Source organism: Pelodiscus sinensis, unplaced genomic scaffold (genome assembly GCF_049634645.1).
Source record: "Pelodiscus sinensis isolate JC-2024 unplaced genomic scaffold, ASM4963464v1 ctg155, whole genome shotgun sequence".
NCBI classification, from domain to species: domain Eukaryota; kingdom Metazoa; phylum Chordata; order Testudines; family Trionychidae; genus Pelodiscus; species Pelodiscus sinensis.
In genome coordinates this window covers 112684-138628 of record NW_027465812.1, presented here as the reverse complement: position 1 = coordinate 138628, position 25945 = coordinate 112684, and the positions used below count along the sequence as shown (strand labels likewise).

The 25945-nt window shown below is 50.6% G+C and overlaps 1 protein-coding gene across 3 annotated transcripts in view; it reads left to right on the top strand.

Moving 5' to 3' along the window:
• Positions 1-563: 563 nt before the first annotated feature.
• LOC102446540 (uncharacterized) overlaps positions 564-25945 on the top strand; it is a 35535-nt gene continuing 10153 nt past the window's right edge. Inside the window, exons 1-3 of one of the 3 annotated variants that reach the window (XM_075914488.1) lie at positions 564-766; positions 18193-18286; positions 24624-25432. In XM_075914488.1, the coding sequence (XP_075770603.1) occupies positions 24696-25432 (737 nt within the window). In that variant the 5' untranslated portion in view covers positions 564-766; positions 18193-18286; positions 24624-24695. Of the gene's footprint in view, positions 767-11933; positions 18287-24623; positions 25433-25945 lie in introns of those variants that run through there. The other 2 variants (XM_075914486.1, XM_075914487.1) reach the window with 2 other exon arrangements.

Genomic DNA, 25945 nt, shown 5'->3' with positions numbered 1-25945 from the left:
TGCGCAAATACAAGCAGTCAGTGTAGACAGCTGGCAAGTTTTTCTGCAAAAGTGACTGCTTGTGCGCAAAATCTTGACAGTCTAGACACAGCCAATGTGTTTTGATCAGTTTTTTTGGTTGAGTTTCATTTTGATTTCAAGGTTTTAAAACTAAATGACACTGAAGGAGTTTTCAAATCAGAATTCATTCCCAACCGAGGCGCCGAACAGTTCATTGCGAGAAAGTCGTCACGGGCCTTGTGGATACGTATCTCCCCCCAGTGAAGCACCCAGCAAACTCAGCTCTGCCTCACAAACCATTCCGGCCTCCCTCACTCGCCCACAGTTTGGGAGACGTTTGTCGCCCAGCTCGGAAGCTAACTCTGCGCTGGACACAAGCCCCCGGAGGCCTGGCTGCGCCCCGGGACAGGTGAACTGTCCCCAATGGGATGGGCCTGTGAATCCCGTCCAGAGGACCGGCTGTTTCCCCCAAACCTCCACTGGAGGAATTCCCCCGCCCTCATCGTAACCAGCCCACTGGGGACTTTCCAGACACTTTTTGAGAAACCAAAAGTGAAAGGTCTGAGTCCCAGGCCGGTGCACGGGGGAGGGGGAGGCTCTACATAAGGGAGGAGGCCGTAGGGAGGATCCCACAGCAGCCTGGGAGCCAGCGAGCCGCAAACCGGACCGCTCCAACCGTGCCACCAGCGTTCCCGGCCGACGGCCTGCCGAGCGCGCTGCAGCCCCCAGTGACCGGCCAGGCAGGGCACAAGCGCAGCAGCATCTGGTGAGTGCGGAGCCTGGCTCAGGGCTGGCTCGCTCCCCTCCTGACTGAGGTGGGGGGTTGAGGGTGGGGGGGGGGGTACGGACAATTCCACAGGCTGCTCTTTCATTCCTCACACGTGTCGCTTTCGTTTCCCTTGGCTGAGAGAGCCAATGGGCTCCTTTCCATGCTGCTCTGGGCTGTGGGTGGCTCGGTGCAGTGGGAGGGGGCTCAGGACGCCCCCCCGAGGGGCAGTTACACTGATATTAGCCTGTTGCACAGGCCTGGCCGCAGACCGTATGACAGACGGTTCTTGCCCTGCCTCCATCCCGCCAGCCAACGGGGCCCAAAGCCCGTCCTGCCCTGGGCGAAATGCCCCCGCCTCGTCCCTGTGAGGTTTGCCCCTCACCCTCCCTCCTCAGCAACATGCCCCAGGGAGCGCTCCCTGCAAGTGGCTGCCAATCCAGCCCACTGCTACCCCGCCCCTCACAGCTGAGCCCCCGGCAGGCCAGGCTGTGCCAGTCCTGGCTCCAAACCTGCCCCCACCCTTGCCCTGCAGCCTCGGCTCTCCCCCGGCCACCAGGTGGGAGGGCGGTTCAAGGCCTCACCGAGCAAGGCCAGCCCCAGCTCTCCCCCTTTGCACCTGGGATTCCTGGCTAAGACTCTACCCCCTGCCCGTCCTCGCCAGGCCTGGCTCTCTGCCCCCAGCTGCCATTGGGGGAGTGTGTGTCCCTACCCCATTCCCTCCCCCCCCCCATCTTGGCAGAACCAGCTCTCTCCCACAGCCACCACGGAGGTTGGGCTGGGCTAGGCCAAAGACACAGGGTGGCCGGCCCAGCTGGAGGCCATGCGCCCCCCCACAACCCGGAGCATGGGTGTGGAGAGAGGCCACGTGTCTGAGGGGGAGGGAGGGGCTGCAGGGCGCAGAGTGACACGACATCCCCGTCACCCCCAGAAACTTATTTAGAAATAGATACAGGCGACCCCGCCCCTACGGCCTCATTGGTTCCTGGAGAACCGTGGTAAGTCGGCCCGTCGTAACTCGAACACGTATCGCCCACAGGGCGATGCTATGAATGGGGGTTCTGTCCCTAGCCCACTTTGTCTCCTGGAGCCGGGGGGCTCTGCTGGGCAGTAGCTGGCCCCACAGTGCGGCACAAACAACGCCCTGAGCTGGCTGGCCAAGGGCTATGCAGGGTGGTAGGTGACACCGCGGTGGGGCGGGAATGGTGCCCTGAGCTGGCTGGGGGTGGGGGCGGGCGGTAGGCGTCCCCACAGCTCCAGAGTGGCCATAAATGCAGGGGGGTCACAAGTTGGGGGTCACCCGTATAGAGATAATAGCAAATAAAAGCTAAAAAAGTCAAAATTCAAACCCCTGAGCCTTGAGGTGGCTCTAAGTAACCAGCCTGCCACTGTACGAAAAGCATAAAAATACAGTTACACCTCACGTACAACTGAATATGCCAATGCCGGGTTCTAAAAGTTAAACTGTAACATATACTCTGTGATTGTCCAAGGAGGAAAAACAGCCAATAAAACATGCTATTAAATAATATCCTATCATGGCTCCAGGAGCCTCAAGGAGTCGTGTTTTCTTTTTCAGATTGTGTGTGGGAGCAAAACTTCAAAGTAAAAAGTCATCAAAACTGATGAAAGTTCATTGTGTCCCTTTTTAAGACAGAATCTCCAGGCTGCTAAGAACTTTGTATCTATTAGTGAGCCAAAAAAGGTCTGTTGGTGCAAATAACCTAGCTGGAAGCACAGAGGAGCTGCAAATAATAAATATGCCTGGTCACCAAATAAACTATCTAAAATCAAATCAGTTCAAATTGTAACCCTCCACAAAAATCAAAACTAAAAATAAAAAAAATAACCCTAAGTTTAAAAAAATTGTGTATTCACAATGCTAAAATCTACACATACAAAAGGGGGTCTGCTTATAAGCATAGTACTCTGACCTTTAACACGTCCAAGTCCCAGAAATATAACTGAACTCTTGGCAAACATTTCAAAAAGGTATTAAATGCACATTGGCCCCAAAATAAATTATCTAAATAAAAGGCATAGTATAACAAAATACTTAAAACACCTATTTGTAAATAAAAATGTAATGCTAATATTACTGTTTAACACTGGAATAAATGTAACGTCCACAAGTAACCCTGTTACTTACATTGTGGACGTTACATTGTTATGTATAAAATACATAATTTTCTTTTGGGGAAAAAAAAACCTTTAAGCATGCTGAAATCTCCAAAAAGGCTCGCTGTATATGTGACGGACCGGGCCGTGTCTGGGCGCAGCTGAGGGCGTCCGCTCAGGGCGAATTGCTCAAATCCGGGGCTCCTTACAGCCCCCAGACTGGTGACCTCTCCAAACAGGCCACACACCAGTCCCACAGAGCGCTTCAGCTGCCTGCCTGAAGCCTCACGAGCAAAACCCCTCCGACACCCCAGCAATATCCGTGCCCCAGATGGCCCCGGGCCTCACACACCGGTGGGGGGTCCTAGCACCCAATCCCACCTACCCCGAACAAGTTCTGTCTGGTTCCAAGAAACCAGCCACAGATTCCTGGTCAATTTACCCTCTGGACCTTACCCACAAATCACGCTGGGCCAATCCTTTAGCATCTAACATCTAAAGGTTTATTATTACAAGAAAGAAAAGCCTGAGAGTGAGGTTGTTAAAGTACAGTACGTTACATGCACCGAATCTCCCAGTTCTCGATGCAGGCTCTAGCAGAGATGTTACAGCTGCTGGTTTAAAAGTCGTAGTTGCACATCCTACGATCAGGATGGGTTCACAGGTCTTCCGGGCTCTTCGATCCCTGCAGTGCTGCCTCTGGGATGAAGTGCTGAGCTGAGAACAAAATGGCATCGACCACATGGCCTCTTTATCCCTCCTTCCTGGCCTCTTCTTGTATGCAGCAAGTCACCTGGTCAGAGGCCAATCTCTGTGTTCCCTGCTGGCTGCTCTCAGATGACAGCCCCCATTCTTTGGGTGTGTCCTTGGCCCATCAAGTGCCATTGTCCCACAGGGCCTGGCTACTCAGCCTGTCCATAGCCATGCTTAACCACATTCACAGAAATATTCAGCTTCCACACAGATTACAGATTCCTACCTACACACACAGACATTATACACTCACATAAATAGCGTACACAGGATCAGCAAACAATAAGCTCCCATTCAATACCCCACATGGCTCCCTTTTATACCAATTTCTGGGGCCAGCACCCCCACCTAGGGGTGCAGCAGCAATCTGGCTGCTCCCCTCCAATTCGGTAACGTGACACCCCCAACGCAAAATTGATGCAGGAAGTGATGCCAGTGACATCACTGAGGGCATCTCAGGCCTCCCCATGCTTTGGCTCTGGGTCATCACATGTTCTACCCAATGGCAGAAACAACAGTACAGAGCTGAATGTCAGTATGAGAACCCAGGCTTCATTATTGCAAGGTCTGCCCTATTGACAATTATGTCCTTGCACTGTCTCACCAACCCAAGGTAGAACTTGGTAAAAACCACAGCTACTTGGATCTGCTTCTGCGGCATGATCCATAAGTGTGTCAGGTGATTTTGCCCCGAGCTGAAGAAAATAGCAAATTTATCCAGGCCAGCTCTGGCAACTCTCTGAACAACAATTAACATTGTGTGAATGTGGGTATTCTCACCCCAAATTGTGTAGGCATTTTTGCACTTAGCCACGAAAATAAAATGGTGGCGTGCCTCAGTTTCCCTTTTCAGACAGGACCTTCTGGCTGGAACCCTTTTTGTCCTGTAAAACGTTCCAAGACTAGTTACAAGCATTAACCATGAACTAGCAACATCACAATGTCCCCTTACATACCGTCTGTCGTTTGGTACATCTCCAGACAGATTACATGGTATTTTCATAAACTCATGCACACTGTATACCGTTACAATTCTCTGCAACAATAATCCATTGGTTACAAGAATTAACATCAGTAACAAGAACAATCCTATGCCAGGTGTATACTGAAATTCTCCGTCAGGCCCCTTCTCTGGCCCCACACCATTGCAGTTTTGGCCCTTCAGGTTTAAACTGCCAATCTTCTTGGCCAAAACAAGTCCTGCCCCTCCCCCTTGTCCTCTGGGCTCCAGGCCTGAAACCTCTGGCCTGACCCAGACAAAGGGCTGGCTGGGCGTGACTCCCTGGCTCACAATGGCCCTGGAATTCTCCCCCTTCCCCCACTCAGTGGGGTAACAGCAGTAAGCTGTAGACTCCCAAGTCTCTCCTCTGTCCCTCTCTAACCTCTGTTTCCACATGGAACCAGGTATCAACCTCCCTGATAGACTATGAGTGTCCACAGTGTCCAGAGATGGGAGCATAACTGCCATCTCCTGCATCCCAGGGAGAGTGACCACACAGCTGTTCTGCTCTGCATACTTAGCTACCCAGCCCTTCTCCTGAATCTGAGACACTAACTTCCCACTCTCCTCCTTCACCTGGGAACAATCCTGTCCCACACACACTGACTTCCCAGCAAGCTGGTCACCCACAGTCACTGGGGGTATGTCTACACTACCCTCCTAGTTCGAACTAGGAGGGTAATGTATGCATACCGCACTTGCTAATGAAGCCCGGGATTTGAATTTCCCGGGCTTCATTAGCATAAGCGGGGAGCCGCCATTTTTAAATCCCCGCTGCTTCGAACCCCGTGTAGCGCGGCTACACGGGGCTCGAACTAGGTAGTTCGGACTAGGGTCCTATTCCGAACTACCGTTACTCCTCGTTTCACGTGAAACGAGGAGTAACGGTAGTTCGGAATAGGACCCTAGTCCGAACTACCTAGTTCGAGCCCCGTGTAGCCGCGCTACACGGGGTTCGAAGCAGCGGGGATTTAAAAATGGCGGCTCCCCGCTTATGCTAATGAAGCCCGGGAAATTCAAATCCCGGGCTTCATTAGCAAGTGCGGTATGCATACATTACCCCGCTAGTTCGAACTAGCGGGGTAGTGTAGACATACCCTGGGTTAGCAGCCTGCTCCAGTTCTCTGGCTGTTCCTGCCTCATCTGGAACAACCCTCAGTCCCTCCGAGACTTCTCCACCACCATCCACGCCGGGTTTCCCTAAACCCAAGTCAGTGGAGTCACTGCCAACAGACAAATTCTGTCTGTCAGGCACCAAAACAAGGGCCTCACACAAGAAGCTGCTGCCTTTTACAGGCAGAGCTTTCTCCTGAATGCCTTCTCCCAGCAAGGCCCTGTCACCTCTCTCAGTTACTGCAAACTGCTTGCTACAAGCACTGCCAGGACTCTCCTCCCTATGAGCTTCCTTAAGCAGCAGTTCACCCTTCCCTGGCTCTGCAGCAGCCTTGCCTTGCTGAGCCACAACCAACTCCTCCTGCAATTCCCTAACTCCCTGAGTCATCTCTGGCCCCTCTGGTGGATTCACAGACAATCCCCCCTCAGGCACACAGACAGACCCACAAGAGACAGGGTCAGAAGCACCTTCACTCCCTGTGCAACTCTCTAGATGGCTGTAAACGTCCACACCATCATTAGGCACCAGAGTTAACATGCCCTCAATCTCTCCTTGTGCCTGGGCTAAGGGGTCACCCTGGTCCCATAGAGTTGCTCCCCCCTCTTCCAGCAACACAGCAGCATCAGGCACAATATCAGGGTCACCACTGTCTGATCTCTGGGGTTCTGGCAAAACATTGACTGGATCTACCTGAGTCACCTCATCCTTCTCCCCAGCAGACACAAACCTAGAGCCACCCCCTTTCTGGGCCTTCTCTGTATCCAGACCCAACTCTGGGACAACAGCCCTGCTCTCAGCCATCAGAGGCTGTGGGGCACCTTCCTCAGACACAGGAAGAAACTCTTCCCCACACACAGCCAGACAACCAGAGACAGTTTCTCCCTCGTCCCAATACCCCTGGCTAATCTCAGGCATACAGCTAGCCACTGAGACACCTTCCTTTACTGCCCCCTTGCTACTTCCACCAGCCAAATTGCCAGCTTGCACACACTGTGCTTCTTCACACAACTCAATTTCAGCTTGTGCAGGTTCAATTTCACAAACCTCACCAGCCACCAGCTCCTCAACTAAAACTTCACTCTGGCCAGCCCCTCCAGACTGCCCCAGAGAAACATTTCCCTGACTTCTGGGCTCTTCCTGCCCTGGTTCTGATTCCAGCCTCACCTCTGAGGCATCAGACGGGCCCTCACCCACAGGCTCACATATAGAGACACTTTCCCCTTGGTTACAGTAAGACTGACCTGCTCCAGGAAGCTTTCCATACCCACATGCACCCCCTTCCCAAACCTCCCTGTTAGCTACAGGTAACACAAAAGGTTTGCATTCACACATGCTTTGGGGTTGGGTCATCACATCAGCTGGGCACAATACGTCTGCCATATCATAAGAACACCGCATACCCACAGAGTTATACATTGAACCTTCAGGAGGATACAGTCTCTCTTGTTCTTTTAGTCTCTTAAGCTGGAGGTCAAGTCTAGCATTTTCCTCCTTGGCTAGGGCCATCTTCTTTGCATGCTCTGCCTCTTCCCTCTGCATGTTCTGCTTTTCTCATCTCAAGTTCCCGATCCATCTCCTGCCTTCTCTTAGCAATTTCTTCATCTGCCTTCTGCCTTCTTTCAGCAGCCTCCTTGGCTCGCTTATGCTCCTTTTCATCCACATCTCTGGTTAGTAACAACACTACCAGATCTAGTTTAGAGGCCCTTTTCCTAAAGGCAATGCCTCTCCCCGAGCACAAATACTTCAGAGCCTCTCTACTTAGGCTCTCATACTGGCACTGACTCATTTCGGCTGCCCTTTACCCAACCAAACTCTCAACACCAAAAATCAAATTTAGACAGCGTGGGGTCCTGATCCCAAAGCTCAATTGACCAAGATCTGTGGATCCTGCCGACTACGCCACTGTGACGGACCGGGCCGTGTCTGGGCACCGCTGAGGGCATCCGCTCAGGGTGAATTGCTCAAATCCGGGGCTCCTTACAGCCCCCGACTGGCGACCTCTCCAAACAGGCCACACACCAGTCCCACAGAGCGCTTCAGCTGCCTGCCTGAAGCATCACGAGCAAAACCCCCCGACACCCCAGCAATATCCGTGCCCCAGATGGCCCCAGGCCTATACACGGGTGGGGGGGTCCTAGCACCCAATCCCACCTACCCCGAACAAGTTCTGTCCGGTTCCAAGAAACCAGCCACAGATCCCTGGTCAATTTACCCTCTGGACCTTACCCACAAATCACGCTGGGCCAATCCTTTAGCATCTAACAACTAAAGGTTTATTATCACAAGAAAGAAAAGCCTGAGAGTGAGGTGGTTAAAGATCAGTACGTTACATGCACCGAATCTCCCAGTCCTCGATGCAGGCTCTAGCAGAGATGTTACAGCTGCTGGTTTAAAAGTCCTTATTGCACATCCTACGATCAGGATGGGTTCACAGGTCTTCCGGGCTCTTCGATCCCTGCAGTGCTGCCTCTGGGATGAAGTGCTGAGCTGAGAACAAAATGGCATCGACCACATGGCCTCTTTTATCCCCTTCCTGGCCTCTTCTTGTATGCAGCAAGTCACCTGGTCAGAGGCCAATCTCTGTGTTTCCTGCTGGCTGCTCTCAGGTGTCAGCCCCCATTCTTTGGGTGTGTCTTTGGCCCATCAAGTGCCATTGTCCCACAGGGCTTCGCTACTCAGCCTGTCCATAGCCATGCTTAACCACATTCACAGAAATATTCAGCTTCCACACAGATTACAGATTCCTACCTACACACACAGACATTATACACTCACATAAATAGCGTACATAAGATCAGCAAACAATAAGCTCCCATTCAATACCCCACATGGCTCCCCCCACACCAATTTCTGGGGCCAACACCCCCCCCCAGGGGTGCAGCAGCGATCTGGCTGCTTCCCTCCAATTCGGTAATGTGACAGTATAGCTTAAAAGTGTTAATGCAGCAGAAAGAAAAGAAAATAAAGGAAAAAAGGAAAAGGAAAAGGAAAAGAAAATGAAGCACCCATGAAAAGCTTATTGAAAAAGTCTGAAGGCTCCAAATACTATCTATGGAAAAAAAGTAGTTGGTGTTCTAAAACCAAGTGCTCTTCTCCTTCCTCCTCCTCCTCCCAAATTAACAAATCCCTTTAAGGAAAGGGGAACCAACAGCTGCAAATATCATGGTCCAGCAAGGTGCAAAAGGGGCTTAAAATTCCCCATTGTGAAAAAATAAAAGCTTGTATTACAATTGTAAACAATTGGGACCCCCACTAAGCCAGTATCCCTATCCCCAAAAAAGCAAAATCTCAATTAATAAAAACTGCCCATAATTTAAAACAACTAAAGGTTATTCAAAAATGAATTCTTCCTTTAACTCTCCAGGGTGGGCTGTAATAAAGGCAAACGAGCAATCCTGGTAACTAACAATTCACTCCCGCAACATGAACAGCAGCACAGGCGCTAGGGCCCTGCGAGTGGCAGATATGACACAAGAAACACAGAAGATGGAAGCCATTTCCAAATTCTTCTCTTCTTAATTTAGCAAACTGCTTCTTTGCCGCATCATTGCGCCCTGGCTCTCAGGACTGATTTCCATTCATATTTTAAACTGTTACATCCTAAAAAAATTTATAAAACACAAATACTAGCCAGTCATCAGTAAATAGATATAAATGTAACGCCGCTGTGCTGTATCCTAACAGCCACACTTAGTACTTACCAAATGTTAAAACTACAACTACCACTTTGGTACATTTCTTTATTGCTCTTACCCAAAACTAGCATAATTGGACTAATGGCTTACTAACAAAAGCAAAAGTAAGCCAGTCTTTACAACACAGACAAAAAATTAAAAAAGTGTTATTTAAATATTACAGGCTAATAAAATATATTAAAAATTACTACATCTAAAAAAAAAAGCAGCCTCTCCCTGGTACAACATTTTTACAAGCTGTTCCCCAACTTCTAAAAGCATATTATCTGTTATGTTTTATCCATTGTTAATTGTATTGGTATTATTTTATATTTAATACTGTGTACTGTTAAATACATGAGATGTGTATTACATTATAACCACAAGCCCAAATTGCTTCCGAGTCTCTCGACTCTAAGGCTACATCTACACTGCAGGCTTCTTGCGCAAAAACTTGCAGAGCGTCTACACTGCACGCGCATTCTTGCACAAGTACATTTACGCTACAGCGTCGGAAAACAGGGCTTCTTCCGGAAGAGTTGTTCCTCCCCCCGCGAGGAATGAGCCCTCTTGCACAAGAGCTCTTCCACAAGAGGGCAGTGTGGACAGGCAACATGAATTTCTTGCACAAGAAACCCCTATGGCTAAAATGGCCATCAGAGCTTTCTTGTGCAAGAGAGCGTGCACACTGCCATGGGCGCTCTTGTGCAAAAGCTCCCTTGCGCAACATATTCTTACACAAGAACCCACGAGTGTAGACATAGCTTAAGACAACTGCGACCCACTAAAGAATTGTTCTTGAGGGGTGTGATGGGGCGAACAGGCCCCGCATTGCAGGGCCGGGAGTAGCTCCCAACAGAGGCCAGGTATAAAGGCAGAGGGAGCCCAGCAGGCAAACAAACAGCTGGGTGAGGGAGCAGGCCAGTGTTTTTGCAGCCACTGGGACCAGAGTTGCTGCCAGTGCTGGACCCTGACACTGAGGAAGCAGCCCCCGACCCCGGGAGGCCGGAGCGTACCCACAGCCCCAGCAGGTCCTGCCTCGGAGGCCAGTGGGCCCCAGGGGAACCGGGGCGCGGGAGGGAGCAGCCCAGGGCAGGGGATACAAAGTTTGGCTCGGTGCGTATCGGCCGGATCCCCCGCCGAGCCGGCAGGAGCCATAGACCCTGCCTGAAGGGCCCTGGGCTGGGACCCGGTGGAGAGGGAGGGCCCGGGTCCCCCCACCACGCAGGCCCCCCCCGGATAACCAGGCTTGGGGCCAGGAGAGGTGCCTCAGAGGGACTAGGCCTTTGATACCGTATATCCCCTGATAGAGGGGCCTGGACTTTTGGGGACTTTGGGGTGCGGTATAGGCCTGGACTGAGACGCGGGTCAGTATAAGGGGGTCAGCAGCCCCCGTCAGGGGTGTACCCCCTGACAATGGATCAAAAGGGGGCTAATGTAGCCATGTAGCCAAAATGTAGCTTTATACAAAGTGGCATGCCTCAGTGTACCCTGCCAGCCCCCTTTCCTAAAGCAGAAAGGCCTTTTCCCTTCCCATTGGTAATGCTGCCCCAGCCAGACTATTGTGTCTATCACTGTTTGAGGCAAAAATAAAGTCTTCGTAACAAAAAATGCTTCTCTGTAACTAAAAATGCACCATTTTATATAAGTAAAAAATGTATGGGTTAAAAAATAAATGTTCTTTTAAAAAATGTAAGCATTTACCAATTAAAACAAAATATTGGTCATCAAAACCAGCTTAGCATAGCAAAACAAAAAATAACATCCAGCAAAAAAAGCATAATAACGCACAACTTTTAATCCCAATTTTAAAAAACTGCTTTGCCAGGATTTTTAAAAATGTCCTGCCAAAACTAAAGCATCGGTCCAGACCAACAAACCCCCGCTCCTCCGCCTGTAATCAGTCTGGTTGGCCACAAACCATAAACTAATAAATATAACATCAATGGGCAAACCAGTGCATGTGTAGGGGTGCGTGTGGGCGTCTATGTGAGCCAGTGCTAGCTGCTTTGCCGTTGTATTCTCAAAGGTGGCGTGCTGCCATTTCCCCCTATAAAAATCCCCTGCGCTAGCTACCAGCAGGAAAACAGCATGAAGAGTGGCTCTCTCTTACCACCATTTATCCAGGGGAAAGGGCCTGAACACATGCAGGTCGTCCTTCCCCATCTGGGTGAAAGGTACCAGACAAAACTACTAACTTGCCTTAGCTCAACATACAGGATATTGCCCGTGGGCCTCTTGCGTTTCAGCCAAATCACTTTGCTAGAAACAACAATCAAACCAATGGCTAATCTATACACGTCTGTAGCTATCTAAGCAAGTGAGCCCCCTGCCCTAGGCAGGACCAATCCCAATTAAATCAACCCGGCCAGGGCTGTGTCAAGCCGAGACTTAAACACCTCTAGGGATGGAGACTCCACTACTTCCCTAGGTAACCCATCCCAGTGCTTCACCACCCTCCTAGGGAAAGAGTTTTCCTAATATCCAACCTGGACCTCTCCCACTACAACTTGAGCCCATTGCTCCTTGTTCCGCCATCTGTCACCACTGAGAACAGCCTCTCTCCAGCCTCTTTGGAACCTCCCTTCAGGGAGTTGAAGGCTGCTCTCAAATCCTCTCCCTATTTCTTCTCTTCTGCAAACCAAACAAGCCCAAGTCCCTCAGCCTCTCCTCATAAGTCATATGCTCCAGCCCCCTCATCATTTTGGTCGCCCTCCACTGGCCCCTCTCCAATGCGTCCACATCCCTTCTGTAGTGGGGGGCCCAGAAGTGGACACAATACTCCAGATGTGGCCTCCCCACAGCCGAATAAAGGGGAATAATCACTTCTCTAGATTTGTGTTCCTAAAGTCAGGTGGATTTCTTCTCAGTGAGCAGGTTTGGCAACGTTTGCACTGAAACATTGTCCCACCCGCTTTAAATAGCCTCAGTGGGGATGCTGTCCGGGGGAGCTGTCCTGTGATTTTTTTCTTCTTCAGTGATAGCGCGCTGGACTTCTTCCGCAGTCGGAGGACCAGCAAGGTGTTCCGGTGCTGGGTGGTGTGGAATGGGCACGATGGTATTTCAGAGGCTGTGATTCAGTAGGCTCTCAACGTGCCCCTTCCAGCATTGTGTAATGGCCGCATTGTCCTTGAAGAGGGTAGAGCCATCCTGGGAATGTAAAACCATTGGTCTTTGGAGCTTGGCCCATGGACAGCTTGTATTGCTTGGGAGAAGGCTGCTCTCAAATCCCCCCTCACTCTTCTCTTCTGCAGACTAAACAGACCCAAATCCCTCAGCCTCTCCTCGTAGGTCATGTGCTCCAGCCCCCTCAGCATTTTGGTTGCCCTCTGCTGGACCCTCTCCAATGCGTCCACATCCCTTCTGTAGTGGGGGGCCCAGAACTGGACACAATACTCCAGATGTGGCCTCACCAGAGCCGAATAAAGGGGATTAATCACTTCTCTGGATCTGCTGGCCATGCTCCTCCTAATGCAATCTAATATGCCATTCGCCTTCTTGGCTACAAGGGCGCCCTGTTGACTCATATCCAGCTTCTCATCCACTGTAACCCCCAGGTCCTTTTCTGCAGAACTGCTACTTAGCCCGTCGGTCTCCAGCCTGTACCAATGCTTGGGATTCTTCCGTCCCAAGGGCAGGACTTGTTGAACCTTGTCAGATTTCTTTTCCCCCAATCCTCTAATCGGTCAAGGACTCTCAGGACCCTCTCCCTGCCCTCCAATGTATCTGCCTCTCCCCCTAGCTTAGTGTCATCTGCAAACTTGCTGAGGGTGCAATCCATCCCCTCATCCAGGTCATTGATAAAGATGTTGAACAAACCAGCTCCAGAACCAATCCTTGGGGCACTCCGCTAGAAACCAACCCCCATCCTGACATCGAGCTGTTAAAAAATACCTGCTCATCCTGACAGTCTAGCCAGGTTTTTTACCATCTTACAGTCTATTTATCCAAGCCATACTTCCTTAAGTTGCTGGCAAGAATATTGTGGGAGACCGTATCAAAAGCCTTGCTAAAGTCAAGGTCTATCACATCCACTGACTTTCCCATATCCACAGAGCCAGTTACCTCATCATAGAAGCTAATCAGATTGGTCAGGCACGACTTGCTGTGACGGCGCGCTGGGGTTCCCCCGACTCCTGCACCCCCGGAGTGGCACGAACAGACTCCCCCAGCCAGTAGAACAGAGGGAGTTTATTGCTTCTCCAGGGTACAGCCCAGCACAGATGGAATCTGGTTCCAGGGCAGGCCTAGGGTGCCTCAGCCCCCCTTGAGATGGGGGAGCCTGGGCCCCTAAATCCCAGCCTCTTGCTCAGGCTGCTTCCTCCATGATCCCAGACAGAAACTAAAACTCTCCTCCAGCCCTGCCCCCCAGCCAGGGCTGCACTCCGCCTTCCTCCCTTCGTTCCTCTCCCTGGGAGGTAACCGGTTGAACAGGTCATCTTCCTGACCCATCAGCTACTCGGCTGGGCCGTGGTACAAGCAGCAGCCAGTGGGGGTCACCCACAGCCCCAGCCAGCAACCAGCCCGATACCCCCACTACGTCACAGTTCTCCCCACTCCAAAAGCGAACTGAGCAGGGTCACTCTGCTTGTGGCCTAGGGAAGTTCGAGTCCACTGCCTGGAGACCTGCCATGGGGACACTGGCGCTCCCCTTGGCTCGGGCTGGTTGCGGCGATGCCCTGCAGGAATCGGCTCCCCCCGTCCAGTTGCTGTACAGCTCTGGGGGGACCGACACGGGACTATCCTCTGTGGCCGGACCAGCCCTTCCACTGCCCTTGATCTCTGGCCAGGGTCTCTCTGGCTGGGCCCATGAGATCAGCGAGCCTTTCCCAGAAAGCCAGGGTGTCTTCACCCACAACGCTCCATCCGGGGAGGTCTTCCCCTCCCATAACTCTCTCAGCGAGCCCAGGGGGTCCTTCTGCACCCCGTCTCGGTCCGGGAAAGCCAGGCAGACCATTGGGACGCCTCCCCATGTGCAGGCAGCAGGGGGGCAGGTACTCGCCCCAGTCCTGCGGGTGCCAGAGCATAAAGGCCTCCAGCACCCTCTTCAGGGTCCCCTGGAACCTCCCCACCAGCCCGCTGGGCCGGGCGCCCTACGCTGGGGTCCACGTGAGCCGGGCCCCGTGCGTCTCCCACAAGCCCCGGAGCGGGGCCGACATGAAGTGGGACCCCTGGTCCCTGAGGACTCCTGGGGGAACCCCCCTGCTGAAAAGGGCCAGCAGCGTCTGCCACCGTGTCTGCCTCAATACAGGGCAGAGCCACGGCCTTGGGGCAGTTGGTTGCTAATTCCATTGCCACCAAGATGTATTTGTTCCCTGGCCAGGTCAGCCCAACAGGCCCCACTATCTCTATTACTGCCTTCCAGCACCACTCCTCTATACGGGGTTGGGGCCTCAAAGCCGCTCTCCTTCTCTCTTGGGCCTCCCCCACCCTCTGGCAGGAGTCACAGGCCCGGCAGTGCCGCTGCACGGCCGCAAATACCCCCGGCCAGTAGAAGTGTTGGAGCAGCCTCAGCCGGGTGCATCAGATTCCCTAGTGTACCGAGAGGGGAGTGTCATGGGCCAGGTGCAGCAGCTTGCGGCGATACCTTTGGGGGACCACCAGCTGCCTCTGGAATCCCCATCCCCCCACCTTCCTGGGGGAAGCCATTCCTGGTAAAAGTATCCCTTCTCCCATAGGAATATCCCCTGGCAGCCTTTCCCCGGGGCCTGGGCCGTGCCAAGGCCAGCCCAGTCCCTCAGCACCTGTAAGGAGGGGTCTGCCTTCACCGCGGCCTAGAATTCAGCCACTGGGGCAGGGATTGGGACTTGTTCCCTGCCCTGGCCTACGTCCAGAGTCCCAGCCAGGTCGGACCCTGTGTCTGCTGGGATGGGGCCCTGAGGACCCTCCCGGGAGTCCTTCCCTGGATCCAGGTTGCCAGCTCTCGCTGGCTCTGGCTCTGGGCAGTGACTAGAGCCTGCTGGGATTCCTGGGGCCACTCCTCTGGGTCATTCCCCATCAGCACCTCTGTGGGCAAGTGTGGGTGCACCCCCACTTCCTTGAGACCTTCCTTGGCCCCCCATTTCAGATGCACCCGGGCTACAGGCACCTTAAACGGGGACCCGTCTATGCCCTTCAGGGTCAGCTGGGTGTGGGGTAGTACCCGCTCTGGGGCCACTATGTTGGATCATCCGCCCCTGTGTCCCAATAGCCCATCACTTCCCTGCCATCCACCTGCAGGGGCCGTCCTGCCCCCATCTGGTACACGGAGAAATCCACCTCCCAAGGGTCAGACCTCCCAGGGGAGGTGCACTGAGCGTCCTTCCCCCCACTCTGAGCTGGGGTTTTCCTGCCAGCCCCTGCCTCTGGAGCAGCCTGCCCTTCCCCCAGCCACATCCAGTTAATCCTAGCAAGCCTCGGGTCATAGCCTCGCAGCGATGGCAAGTTAGGTTCTGTGGCCCCCTTTGGGTTGGCTTTGCCCAGGTCCAGGCTGGTTCTCTGGGGTGCAGATGGTTGGTCCTGGTCACTTGGGCTCATCTCATCGGTGACTCTCTCTGTCACTCAGCCAGGAATCGATCTCCTCGTGCTTCTCTCTCTTGTGGACTCCCGTTCACACCCGGACCGGCTCTCCGTGAACTCCTCCGCCAGCCTCCCGGCCTCCTGGGGGTTCTCTGGTCTCTGGTCCTTGAGCCACAGCCTCAGTTTGGGTGGGCACGCTTCATAGAACTGCTCCATCATGACCAGCTTGAGCAGCTCCTCTGCGGTCTGGGCTCCGACTCCAGACACCCACTTGCGGCAGTATTGCGCCAGGCGGGAGGCCAGATCCACATAGGTCTCCCGTGGCTCTTTCTGTACCCCCCGGAACTTCTTCCTGTACATCTCGGGGGTCAGCCCGAACTTGTGCAGCAGGGCCTCCTTGACTCGGTGGTAATCCCCTGGCTGTAGGTCCTCCAGCTGACTGAGCACTCCGGCCGCTTCCTGGCTCAGTGCGGGGACGAGCTCCTGCAGCCAGTCAGCTGGGGGGACCCGTTGCAGTCCACAGGCCCTCTCAAAGGAGCTGAGGAACCCGTCTATGTCGCCCATGTCCTTCAGTTGGGCCGCCACGAGCCTCTCCAAGCGTCTGGCCACCCCAAGAACCTGGGGCCCCTGCCCACTCTGCACAGCCGTGGCCCCACCACTTCTCTGCTCTGCCATGGCCAGCTCATGCTGTCGCTGCTTCTCTCGGTCCTCTACTTCCAATTCCTTCATCCGCAGCCTGATCTGCAGCCGCTGGAGCTCTGCTGGCTAGACCCTGCCCTGGACAGACTATGGCTTGCAGGGCTTCCCTGGGAGGCCATCCCATCTCTCCAGCGGGCTCCGGTGCTCTGCCCCCTCTCCGAGTCTGAGACGCTCCCAGGGAGGTCGGGCTGCTCCCCGCTGGGACAGGATCCAGGCCCTTGGACGGGTCAGTCTCTTCCAGCTGGGCAATCAGCTGGGCCTTGGTTGCATTCCTCACGGGCAGGACGCTCTCTCTGCACAGCCCCACCAGCTCTGTCTTCAGGAGTCGGGCGTAGGCCATCTCCCCACCAGTACCCGGGATGCAGACTCACCGGTCAAGGACACCATTTTATCCCCTGGCTAATAGCCTTTTATGGACCTAACCTCCATGAAATTATCTAGCTTCTCTTTAAACTCTGTTATAGTCCTAGCCTTCACAGCCTCCTCTGGCAAGGAGTTCCACAGGTTGACTACGTGCTGTGTGAAGAAGAACTTTCTTTTATTAGTTTTAAACCTGCTACCCATTAATTTCATTTGGTGTCCTCGAGTTCTTCTATTATGGGAACTAATAAATAACTTTTCTTTATCCGCCCTCTCCACACCACTCATGAGTTTATAGACCTCTATCATATCCCCCCTCGGTCTCCTCTTTTCTAAACTGAAAAGTGCCAGTCGCTTTAACCTCTCCTCATATGGGACCCGTTCCAAACCCCTAATCATTTTAGTTGCCCTTTTCTGAACCCTTTCCAAGGCCAAAATATCTTTTTTGAGGTGAGGAGACCACATCTGTACACAGTATTCAAGATGTGGGCGTACCATAGTTTTATACAGGGGCAGTAAGAGATTCTGGGTCTTATTTTCTATCCCTTTCTTAATAATTCCTAGCATCCTATTTGCCTTTTTGACCGCCGCTGCACACTGTGTGGAAGTTTTCAGAGAACTGTCCACGATAACTCCAAGATCTCTTTCCTGATTTGTCGTAGCCAAATTAGCCCCCATCATACTGTAGGTATAGTTGGGGTTATTTTTCCCTATGTGCATTACTTTACACTTATCCACATTAAATTTCATTTGCCATTTTGTTGCCCAATCACTCAGTTTGGTGAGATCTTCTTGGAGTCCCTCACAGTCTGCTTCTGTCTTGACTATCCTAAACAGTTTGGTATCATCTGCAAACTTTACCACCTCACTGCTTAGCCCTTTCTCCAGATCATTTATGAATAAGTTGAAAAGGATTGGACCCAGGACTGACCCTTGGGGTACATCACTAGTTACCCCTCTCCATTCTGAAAATTTACCATTTATTCCTACCCTTTGTTTCCTGTCTTTTAACCAGTTTTCAATCCATGAAAGGACCTTCCCTCTTATCCCATGGCCATGTAATTTACACAAGAGCCTTTGGTGAGGGACCTTGTCAAAGGCTTTCTGAAAATCTAAGTATACTATATCTACTGGATCCCCCTTGGCCGCATGTTTGTTAACCCCTTCAAAGAACTCTAATAGATTAGTAAGACAGGATTTCCCTTTACAGAAACCATGTTGACTTTTGTCCAACGAATTATGGCTAACTTTGTGAGGAGGGCTTTAAACTAGGTTCGACGGGGACAGGTGAGCAAAGCCCACAGGTAAGTGCTGAATGTGTGGGACTGGGAGATGGGTTGGAAATGGGGGGACTACGGCCTATAATGGCAAGGAGAAAGGAGGGTCAGGGCACAACAGGGAGGCAAGATCAAATCAGTATCTTAGATGCCTATATACTGACGGAGAATTTAATCCGAGGGTTTGGATGGGGGCCCAAAACCCCTACCAAATCAATTCCAGACACCCTTCTTAAGCAACCAGCTTTATTCGGGAATGCATTCCAGGGCAAAAACATCCAGGATACTCAGGAGAAAAAAAGTTTCTGCAAAGTTTCTGCAAATGCCCAAACAAAAGGCAAGGTCTTTTGTACTTTCTTACATGGTAATTACCCCCCTTTTACTGACCACTTACAGTTGCATATACAGGTCATGCCCCTTTGCACCAAATTCCCTCCAATCATCATTTGTCCCCTCACAGTCCTTTTGCAGGCCTTACAACAGGTTCAAACCAGTTTCACCTGTCCCCTCCTTTTGTATACCTGTGCTCAAGCACGTACCTCTTTACAAAGACCAGACTTAACATCCAGGTCTCAGCAGGGGTCATACTGACAACAGTTAAGTTTATCCTTCAATACAAATGCGAGAAGTATGGGTAATAAGCAGGAAGAACTGGAATTCCTAGCAAATAAATACAACTGATATCATTGGTATTACAGAAACCTGGTGGGATGGGACGCGTGATTGGAATGTTGGTATGGAAGGGTACGGCTTGCTCAGGAAGGACAGACAGGGAAAAAAGGGAGGAGGGGTTGCCTTGTATATTAAAAATGTACACACTTGGACTGAAGTGGAGATGAACGTAGGAGATAGCTGTGTAGAGAGTCTCTGGGTTAAGCTAAAAGGGGTAAAAAATAAGGGTGATGTCATGCTAGGAGTCTACTACAGGTCACCTAGCCAGGTGGAAGAGGTGGATGAGGCCTTTTTTAAACAATTAACAAAACTATCCAAAGCCCAAGATTTGGTGGTGATGGGGGACTTCAACTATCCAGACATATGTTGGGAAACTAACACAGCGAGGCACAGGCTATCCAATAAGTTTCTGGACTGCATTGGAGACAACTTTCTGTTTCAGAAGGTTGAAAAAGCTACCAGAGGAGAAGCTGTTCTGGATTTGATTTTAACAAATAGGGAGGAACTAGTTGAGAACTTGAAAGTGGAAGACAGTATGGGGGACAGTGATCACGAAATAATAGAGTTCATGATCTTAAGGAAAGGTAGAAGGGAGACCAGCACAATTGAGGTAATGGATTTCAGGAAGGCAGATTCTGATAAGCTCAGAGAACTTGTAGGTAAGGTCCCATGGGAATCGAGACTGAAGGGAAAAACAACTGAGGAGAGTTGGCAGTTTTTCAAAGGGACATTGTTAAGGGCCCAAAAGGAAGCTATTCCGATGTGTAGGAGAGATAGAAAATATGGCAAAAGACCAGCTTGGCTTAACAAGGAGATCTTGCATGATCTCAAAATAAAAAAGGAATCATATAAAAAATGGAAACTAGGACAACTAACAAAGGATGAATATAGGCAAGCAACACGGGAATGCAGGGGCAAGATTAGAAAGGCAAAGTCACAAAGTGAGATCAAACTAGCTACAGGCATAAAGGGAAACAAGAAGACCTTTTATAAATACATTAAAAGCAAGAGGAAGACCAAGGACAGGGTAGGCCCACTGCTTAGTGAGGAGGGAGAAGCAGTAACAGGAAACTTGGAAATGGCGGAGATGCTCAATGACTTCTTTGTTTCGGTCTTCACCGAGAAGTCTGGAGGTGTGCCTAACGTAGTGAATACAAGCAGAGAGAGGGTAAGTTTAGAAGATAGGATACACAAAGAACAAGTTAAAAATCACTTAGGAAAGTTAGATGTCAGCAATTCACCAGGTCCTGATGAAATGCATCCCAGGATACTCAAGGAGCTGATAGAAGAGGTATCTGAGCCTTTAGCTATGATCTTTGAAAAATCATGGAAGACAGGGGAGATTCCAGAAGACTGGAAAAGGGCAAATATTGTGCCCATCTATAAAAAGGGGAATAAGAACAACCCAGGAAACTACAGACCGGTCAGTTTAACATCTGTCCCAGGGAAGCTAATGGAGCAGGTAATTAAGGAAATCATATGCAAACACTTGGAAGGTAATAAAGTGATAGGGAATAGCCAGCATGGGTTTGTGAAGAACAAGTCATGCCAAACTAATCTGATAGCTTTCTTTGATAGGATAATGAGCCTTGTGGATAAGGGAGAAGCGGTGGATGTCATATACCTAGACTTTAGTAAGGCATTTGATATGGTCTCGCATGATATTCTTATTGATAAACTAGGCAAATATAACTTAGATAGGGCCACGATAAGGTGGGTGCATAATTGGCTGGATAACCATAGTCAGAGAGTTGTTGTTAACGGTGCTAAATCCTGCTGGAAAGGGATAACAAGTGGAGTTCCTCAAGGGTCTGTATTGGGACCCGTACTGTTCAATATCTTCATCAATGATGTAGATATTGGGATAGAGAGTACGCTTAGTAAGTTTGCAGATGATACCAAACTGGGTGGGGTTGCAACTTCTTTGGAGGATAGGGACATAATTCAAAATGACCTTAGCAAGTTAGAGAAATGGTCAGAGGTAAACAGGATGAGGTTTAATAAAGAGAAATGCAAAGTGCTCCACTTAGGAAGGAACAATCAGTTCCATACATACAAGATGGGAAGCGACTGTCTAGGAAGGAGCATGGCGGAAAGGGATCTAGGGGTCATAGTGGACCACAAGTTGAATATGAGTCAACAGTGTGATGCTGTTGCAAAAAAAGCAAATATGATTCTAGGTTGTATCAACAGGTGTGTTGTAAGCAAAACTCGTGAAGTCATTCTGCCGCTCTACTCTGCGCTAGTTAGGCCTCAGCTGGAGTACTGTGTCCAGTTCTGGGCGCCACATTTCAAGAAAGATGTGGAGAAATTGGAAAGGGTACAGAGAAGAGCGACAAGAATGATTAAAGGTCTAGAGAACATGACCTATGAAGCCAGGCTTCATGAACTGGGCTTGTTTAGTTTGGAAAAAAGAAGATTAAGGGGGGACATGATAGCGGTTTTCAAATATCTAAAAGGGTGTCACAAGGAGGAAGGCGAAAATTTGTTCCTCTTGGTTTCTGAGGACAGGACAAGGAGTAATGGGCTTAAAGTGCAGCAGGGGAGGTTTAGATTGGACATTAGGAAAAAATTCCTAACTGTCAGGGTGGTCAAATATTGGAATAAATTGCCAAGGGAGGTGGTGGAATCTCCCTCTCTGGAGATATTTAAGAACAGGTTGGATAGACATCTGTCAGGGATGGTGTAGACGGAGCTTGGCCCTGCCTTGAGGGCGGGGGGCTGGACTCAATGACCTCTCGAGGTCCCTTCCAGTCCTATGATTCTATGTTCTTCTACATGCTTCACAATTTTATTCTTTACTATTGTTTCGACTAATTTGCCCGGTACTGAAGTTAGACTTACCGGTCTGTAATTGCCAGGATCGCCTCTTCAGCCCTTTTTAAATATTGGTGTCACGTTGGCTACCTTCCAGTCATTAGGTACGGAAGCCGATTTAAAGGATAGGTTACAAACCACAGATAATAGCTCAGCAATTTCCCATTTGAGTTTTTTTAGAACCCTTGGATGAATGCCATCCGGTCCCGGAGATTTGTTAACATTAAGTTTTTCTATTTGTTCCAAAACCTCCTCTAATGACACTTCAATCCGGAAAAGTTCCTCAGATTCATCACCCTTAAAAGATGGTGCAGATTCGGGAATCTCCCCAACATCCTCAGCCGTGAAGACTGAAGCAAAGAAATCATTTAGTTTCTCCGCAATGGCTTTATTATCCTTGATTGCTCCTTTTATACCTTGATCATCTAGGGGACCCACAAGTTTTGTAGCAGGCTTCCTGCTTCTAATGTACTTAAAAAACATTTTATTTCTTTTTGAGTTTTTGGCTAGCTGTTCCTCAAAATCTTTTTTTGCTTTTCTTATTACATGTTTACACTTGATTTGACAGTGTTTATGTTCCTTTCTATTTATCTCACTAGGATTGGACTTCCACTTCTTAAAAGATACCTTTTTGTCCCTCACTGCTTCTTTTACATGGTGGTTAAGCCACGGTGACTCTTTTTTAGGTCTCTTGCTATGTTTTTTAATTTGGGGTATACATTTAAGTTGGGCCTCTATTATGGTGTCTTTAAAGTTTCCATGCGGCTTGCAGGGATTTGGCTCTAGTCACTGTGCCTTTTAATTTCTGTTTAACCAACCTCCTCATTTTTGTGTAATTCCCCTTTTTGAAATTAAATGCCAGGGTGCTGGACTGCTGAGGTGTTCTTCCCACCACAGGAATGTTGAATGTTATTATATTATGGTCACTGTTCCCAAGCGGTCCTGTAACGGTTATATCCTGGACCTGATCCTGCGCTCCACTCAGGACTAAATCGAGAATTGCCTCTCCCCTTGTGGGTTCCTGCACCAGCTGCTCCAAGAAGCAGTCATTTAAGCCATTGAGAAATGTTATCTCTGCTTGTCTTCCTGAGGTGACATGGATCCAGTCAATATGGGGGTAATTAAAATCCCCCATTATTATAGAGTTCTTTATTTTGGTAGCCTCTCTAATCTCCCTTAGCATTTCAATGTCAGTATCGCTGTCCTGGTCAGGTGGTCGGTAATATATCCCTACTGCTAATTTCTTATTATTGGAGCATGGAATTACTATCGATAGCGATTCTATTGAACATGTTGATTCACTTAATATTTTTATTTCCTTTGATTCTACATTATCTTTCACATACAGTGCCACTCCGCCTCCCACCCGGCCTGCTCTATCCTTCCGATATATTTTATATCCCGGTATGATTGTGTCCCACAGATTTTCCTCATTCCACCAGGTTTCAGTGATGCCTATTATGTCAATCTCCTCATTTAATACGAGGTACTCTAGTTCACCCATCCTATTAGTCAGACTCCTAGTATTTGTGTAGAAGCACTTTAAAAATTTGCCACTGCTTCTTTGTCTGCCCTTCCCTGATGCATTGGATTCCTTTGGATGCGGTTGTTTGTCTGCTCTGGCCCATGGTTTGCCCTCTCCCCTCCTCTCTTTCTGACTACAGCCTAGAGAATCTCTATCAATGGATTCTCCTCTAAGAGAAGTCTCCCTCCGATTTACGTGCATCTCCACACCAATCGGCTTTCCCCCATCTCTTAGTTTAAAAACTGCTCTACGGCCTTTTTAATGTTTAGTGCCAGCAGTCTGGTTCCACCCTGGTTTAGGTGGAGCCCATCCTTCCTGTATAGGCTCCTCCTCCCCCAAAAGTGTCCCCAGTTCCTAATAAATCTAAACCCTTCTTCCCTACACCATCATCTCATCCACGCATTGAGACTCTGAAGCTCTGCCTGCCAACCTGGCCCTGCGCGTGGAACTGGAAGCATTTCTGAGAATGCCACCATAGAGGTCCTGGATTTCAGTCTCTTTCCTAGCAATCTAAATTTGGCCTCCAGGACTTCTCTCCTACCCTTCCCTACGTCATTGGTACCTACATGTACCACGACCACCGGCTCCTCCCCAGCACTACGCATAAGTCTGTCTAGATGCTTTGAGAGATCCGCAACCTTCGCACCAGGCAGGCAAGTGACCATACGGTTCTCCCGGTCATCAGACCCAACTATCTGTTTCTAAAGATTGAATAGCCCACTACTAACACCTGCCTCTTCCTAACTGGCATTCCCTCCCCCTCAGAGGTATCCTCAGTGCGAGAGGATACTGCAACATCCTCTGGGAGGAGGGTCCCAACTACAGGATGGTTTCCCTCTGCTCCCATTGAATGCTCTTTTCTCTTGAGACTTTCATCCTCCTTAAGAGCACTGGGGCTCTCAGACTGGAGGTGGGACAGTACTACAGTGTCCCGGAAAGTCTCAGGCTGGCCCCGGCTTTGCTCACCAAGGACTGAGCAGAAATAAGGGACGTTCAGATGAGTAACAAAGTCATTAGGAGTCCGGGAACCTTCCCCCCCCCCCCGTGAGCAGAGTCTAAAGAGGGGGCAGGTTAGTTCAGGGCACAAGCCAACCAAGCTCTAACTACCCAGAGCTAGGAAGAACATTTTCTCCACGTCATAGTAGTCGTGCTTGTTCACTAGGGGGTTTCTTGCCCCTTCCTCTGGAGCAGCTGGTACCAGCCCCGTTCAGAGAGAGAGGAGGGGGCTAGATGGGCGTGTTGGGATGGGCTGTCCCGGCCTTTCCTGTGTCCCCACTCGAGTGGATCGAAATGTGTCGGAGCCGTTACCCCGCAAGGCGCGTGACCAAAGCCCAATCTTGTGTCTGACAGAGACAGCGCCCCGGAGAATCACGCCTGGCCGCAGCGAACGGCTACGTCGGGGCGAGGGTGAGTGGCCGGGAAATGTTCGTGACCAGCAAGGCAGAGAGTGGAAGGGAGTGCTCTGTCGTAACAGCAGATGGCTCTTCCTGGAAGCCGACCCCCCTCCCTGAAGGAAAGCGACAACGTGCGGAAGCGGCAAAGCAGAGAGCGATGGAGACCCTGAGAGACGCCCTGAAGAAGAAGGACCGAGTGCTCATGGAGGTGCCCCAGTATCTGGTTTTTGGGGAGAGTGGAGAGCCCAGATTCTGGATGGAGCGCCACGCGATCCTGACAGAAAAGTTGGTTCGAGGTCTCATCTCAGAGCTGGGCGCTGTGACGTTTAAGGAGGATCTGAGAAAGGAAATCGGGGGTAAAAGCAGAGAACACACCTACGCTTACGTTTACCCCACGGCTGGGGACAGGACAGTCTATCTGTGCCCGCTGTTCTGGAAGGCTCCTGCACACCTTGGGGAAGACTCCCAGCCGGGGACGCTGATCCATGAAGTGTCTCACTTCCTGGGCGTCCGTGATCTCACCTATTCCAAGGCCGGCATCACTGTAGCCTGCAGAGGGAAGCTGGTAAAAAGTGCCTCAGACCCGGATTCCCTCGAGAAAGCGCTACGAAATGCAAACAACATCGAGTATGAATTTGAAATTACCCTAAATCACAAGGGGGGGTACGAGAACGGACGATACCTCTGCTGCGGGGAGACAGCCGAGAACTCCGTCTGCGAGAGAGCGGTGCCCGATCAGTTTCTTGACTGCAGTTTGGAAGCAAGGTAAGCCGCTCTCCTCTCCCTGGGCAATGCATGCACATGGGGTCCCTTGCTCTTCACAGGAGTGCAGTGGTGCCTCAGGACCCCAGACAGGGACTGGGCCCGTCTCTGTCAGGGCTGCCCTCGGGATGGAAAGCCCCACCTCAGCCCCAGTTCTTGCACTGCAGGGGTGTGAGAAGGTACTCGGTTCTGGAGATGGTTTGTTCAACATCTTTATTAGTGACCTGGATGAGGGGGTGGATTGTACCCTCAGCAAGTTCACAGATGACACTAAGCTAGGGGGAGAGGTAGATACGCTGGAGGGTAGAGATAGGGTCCAGAGTGACTTAGACAAATTGGAGGATTGGGCCACAAGAAATCTGATGAGGTTCTACAAGGACAAGTGCAGAGTCCTGCACTTGGGACGGAAGAATCCCAAGCATTGGTACAGGCTGGGGACCAACCAGTTAAGTAGTAGTTCTGCAGAAAAGGACCTGGGGTTACAGTGGATGAGAAGCTGGAGATGAGTCAACAGGG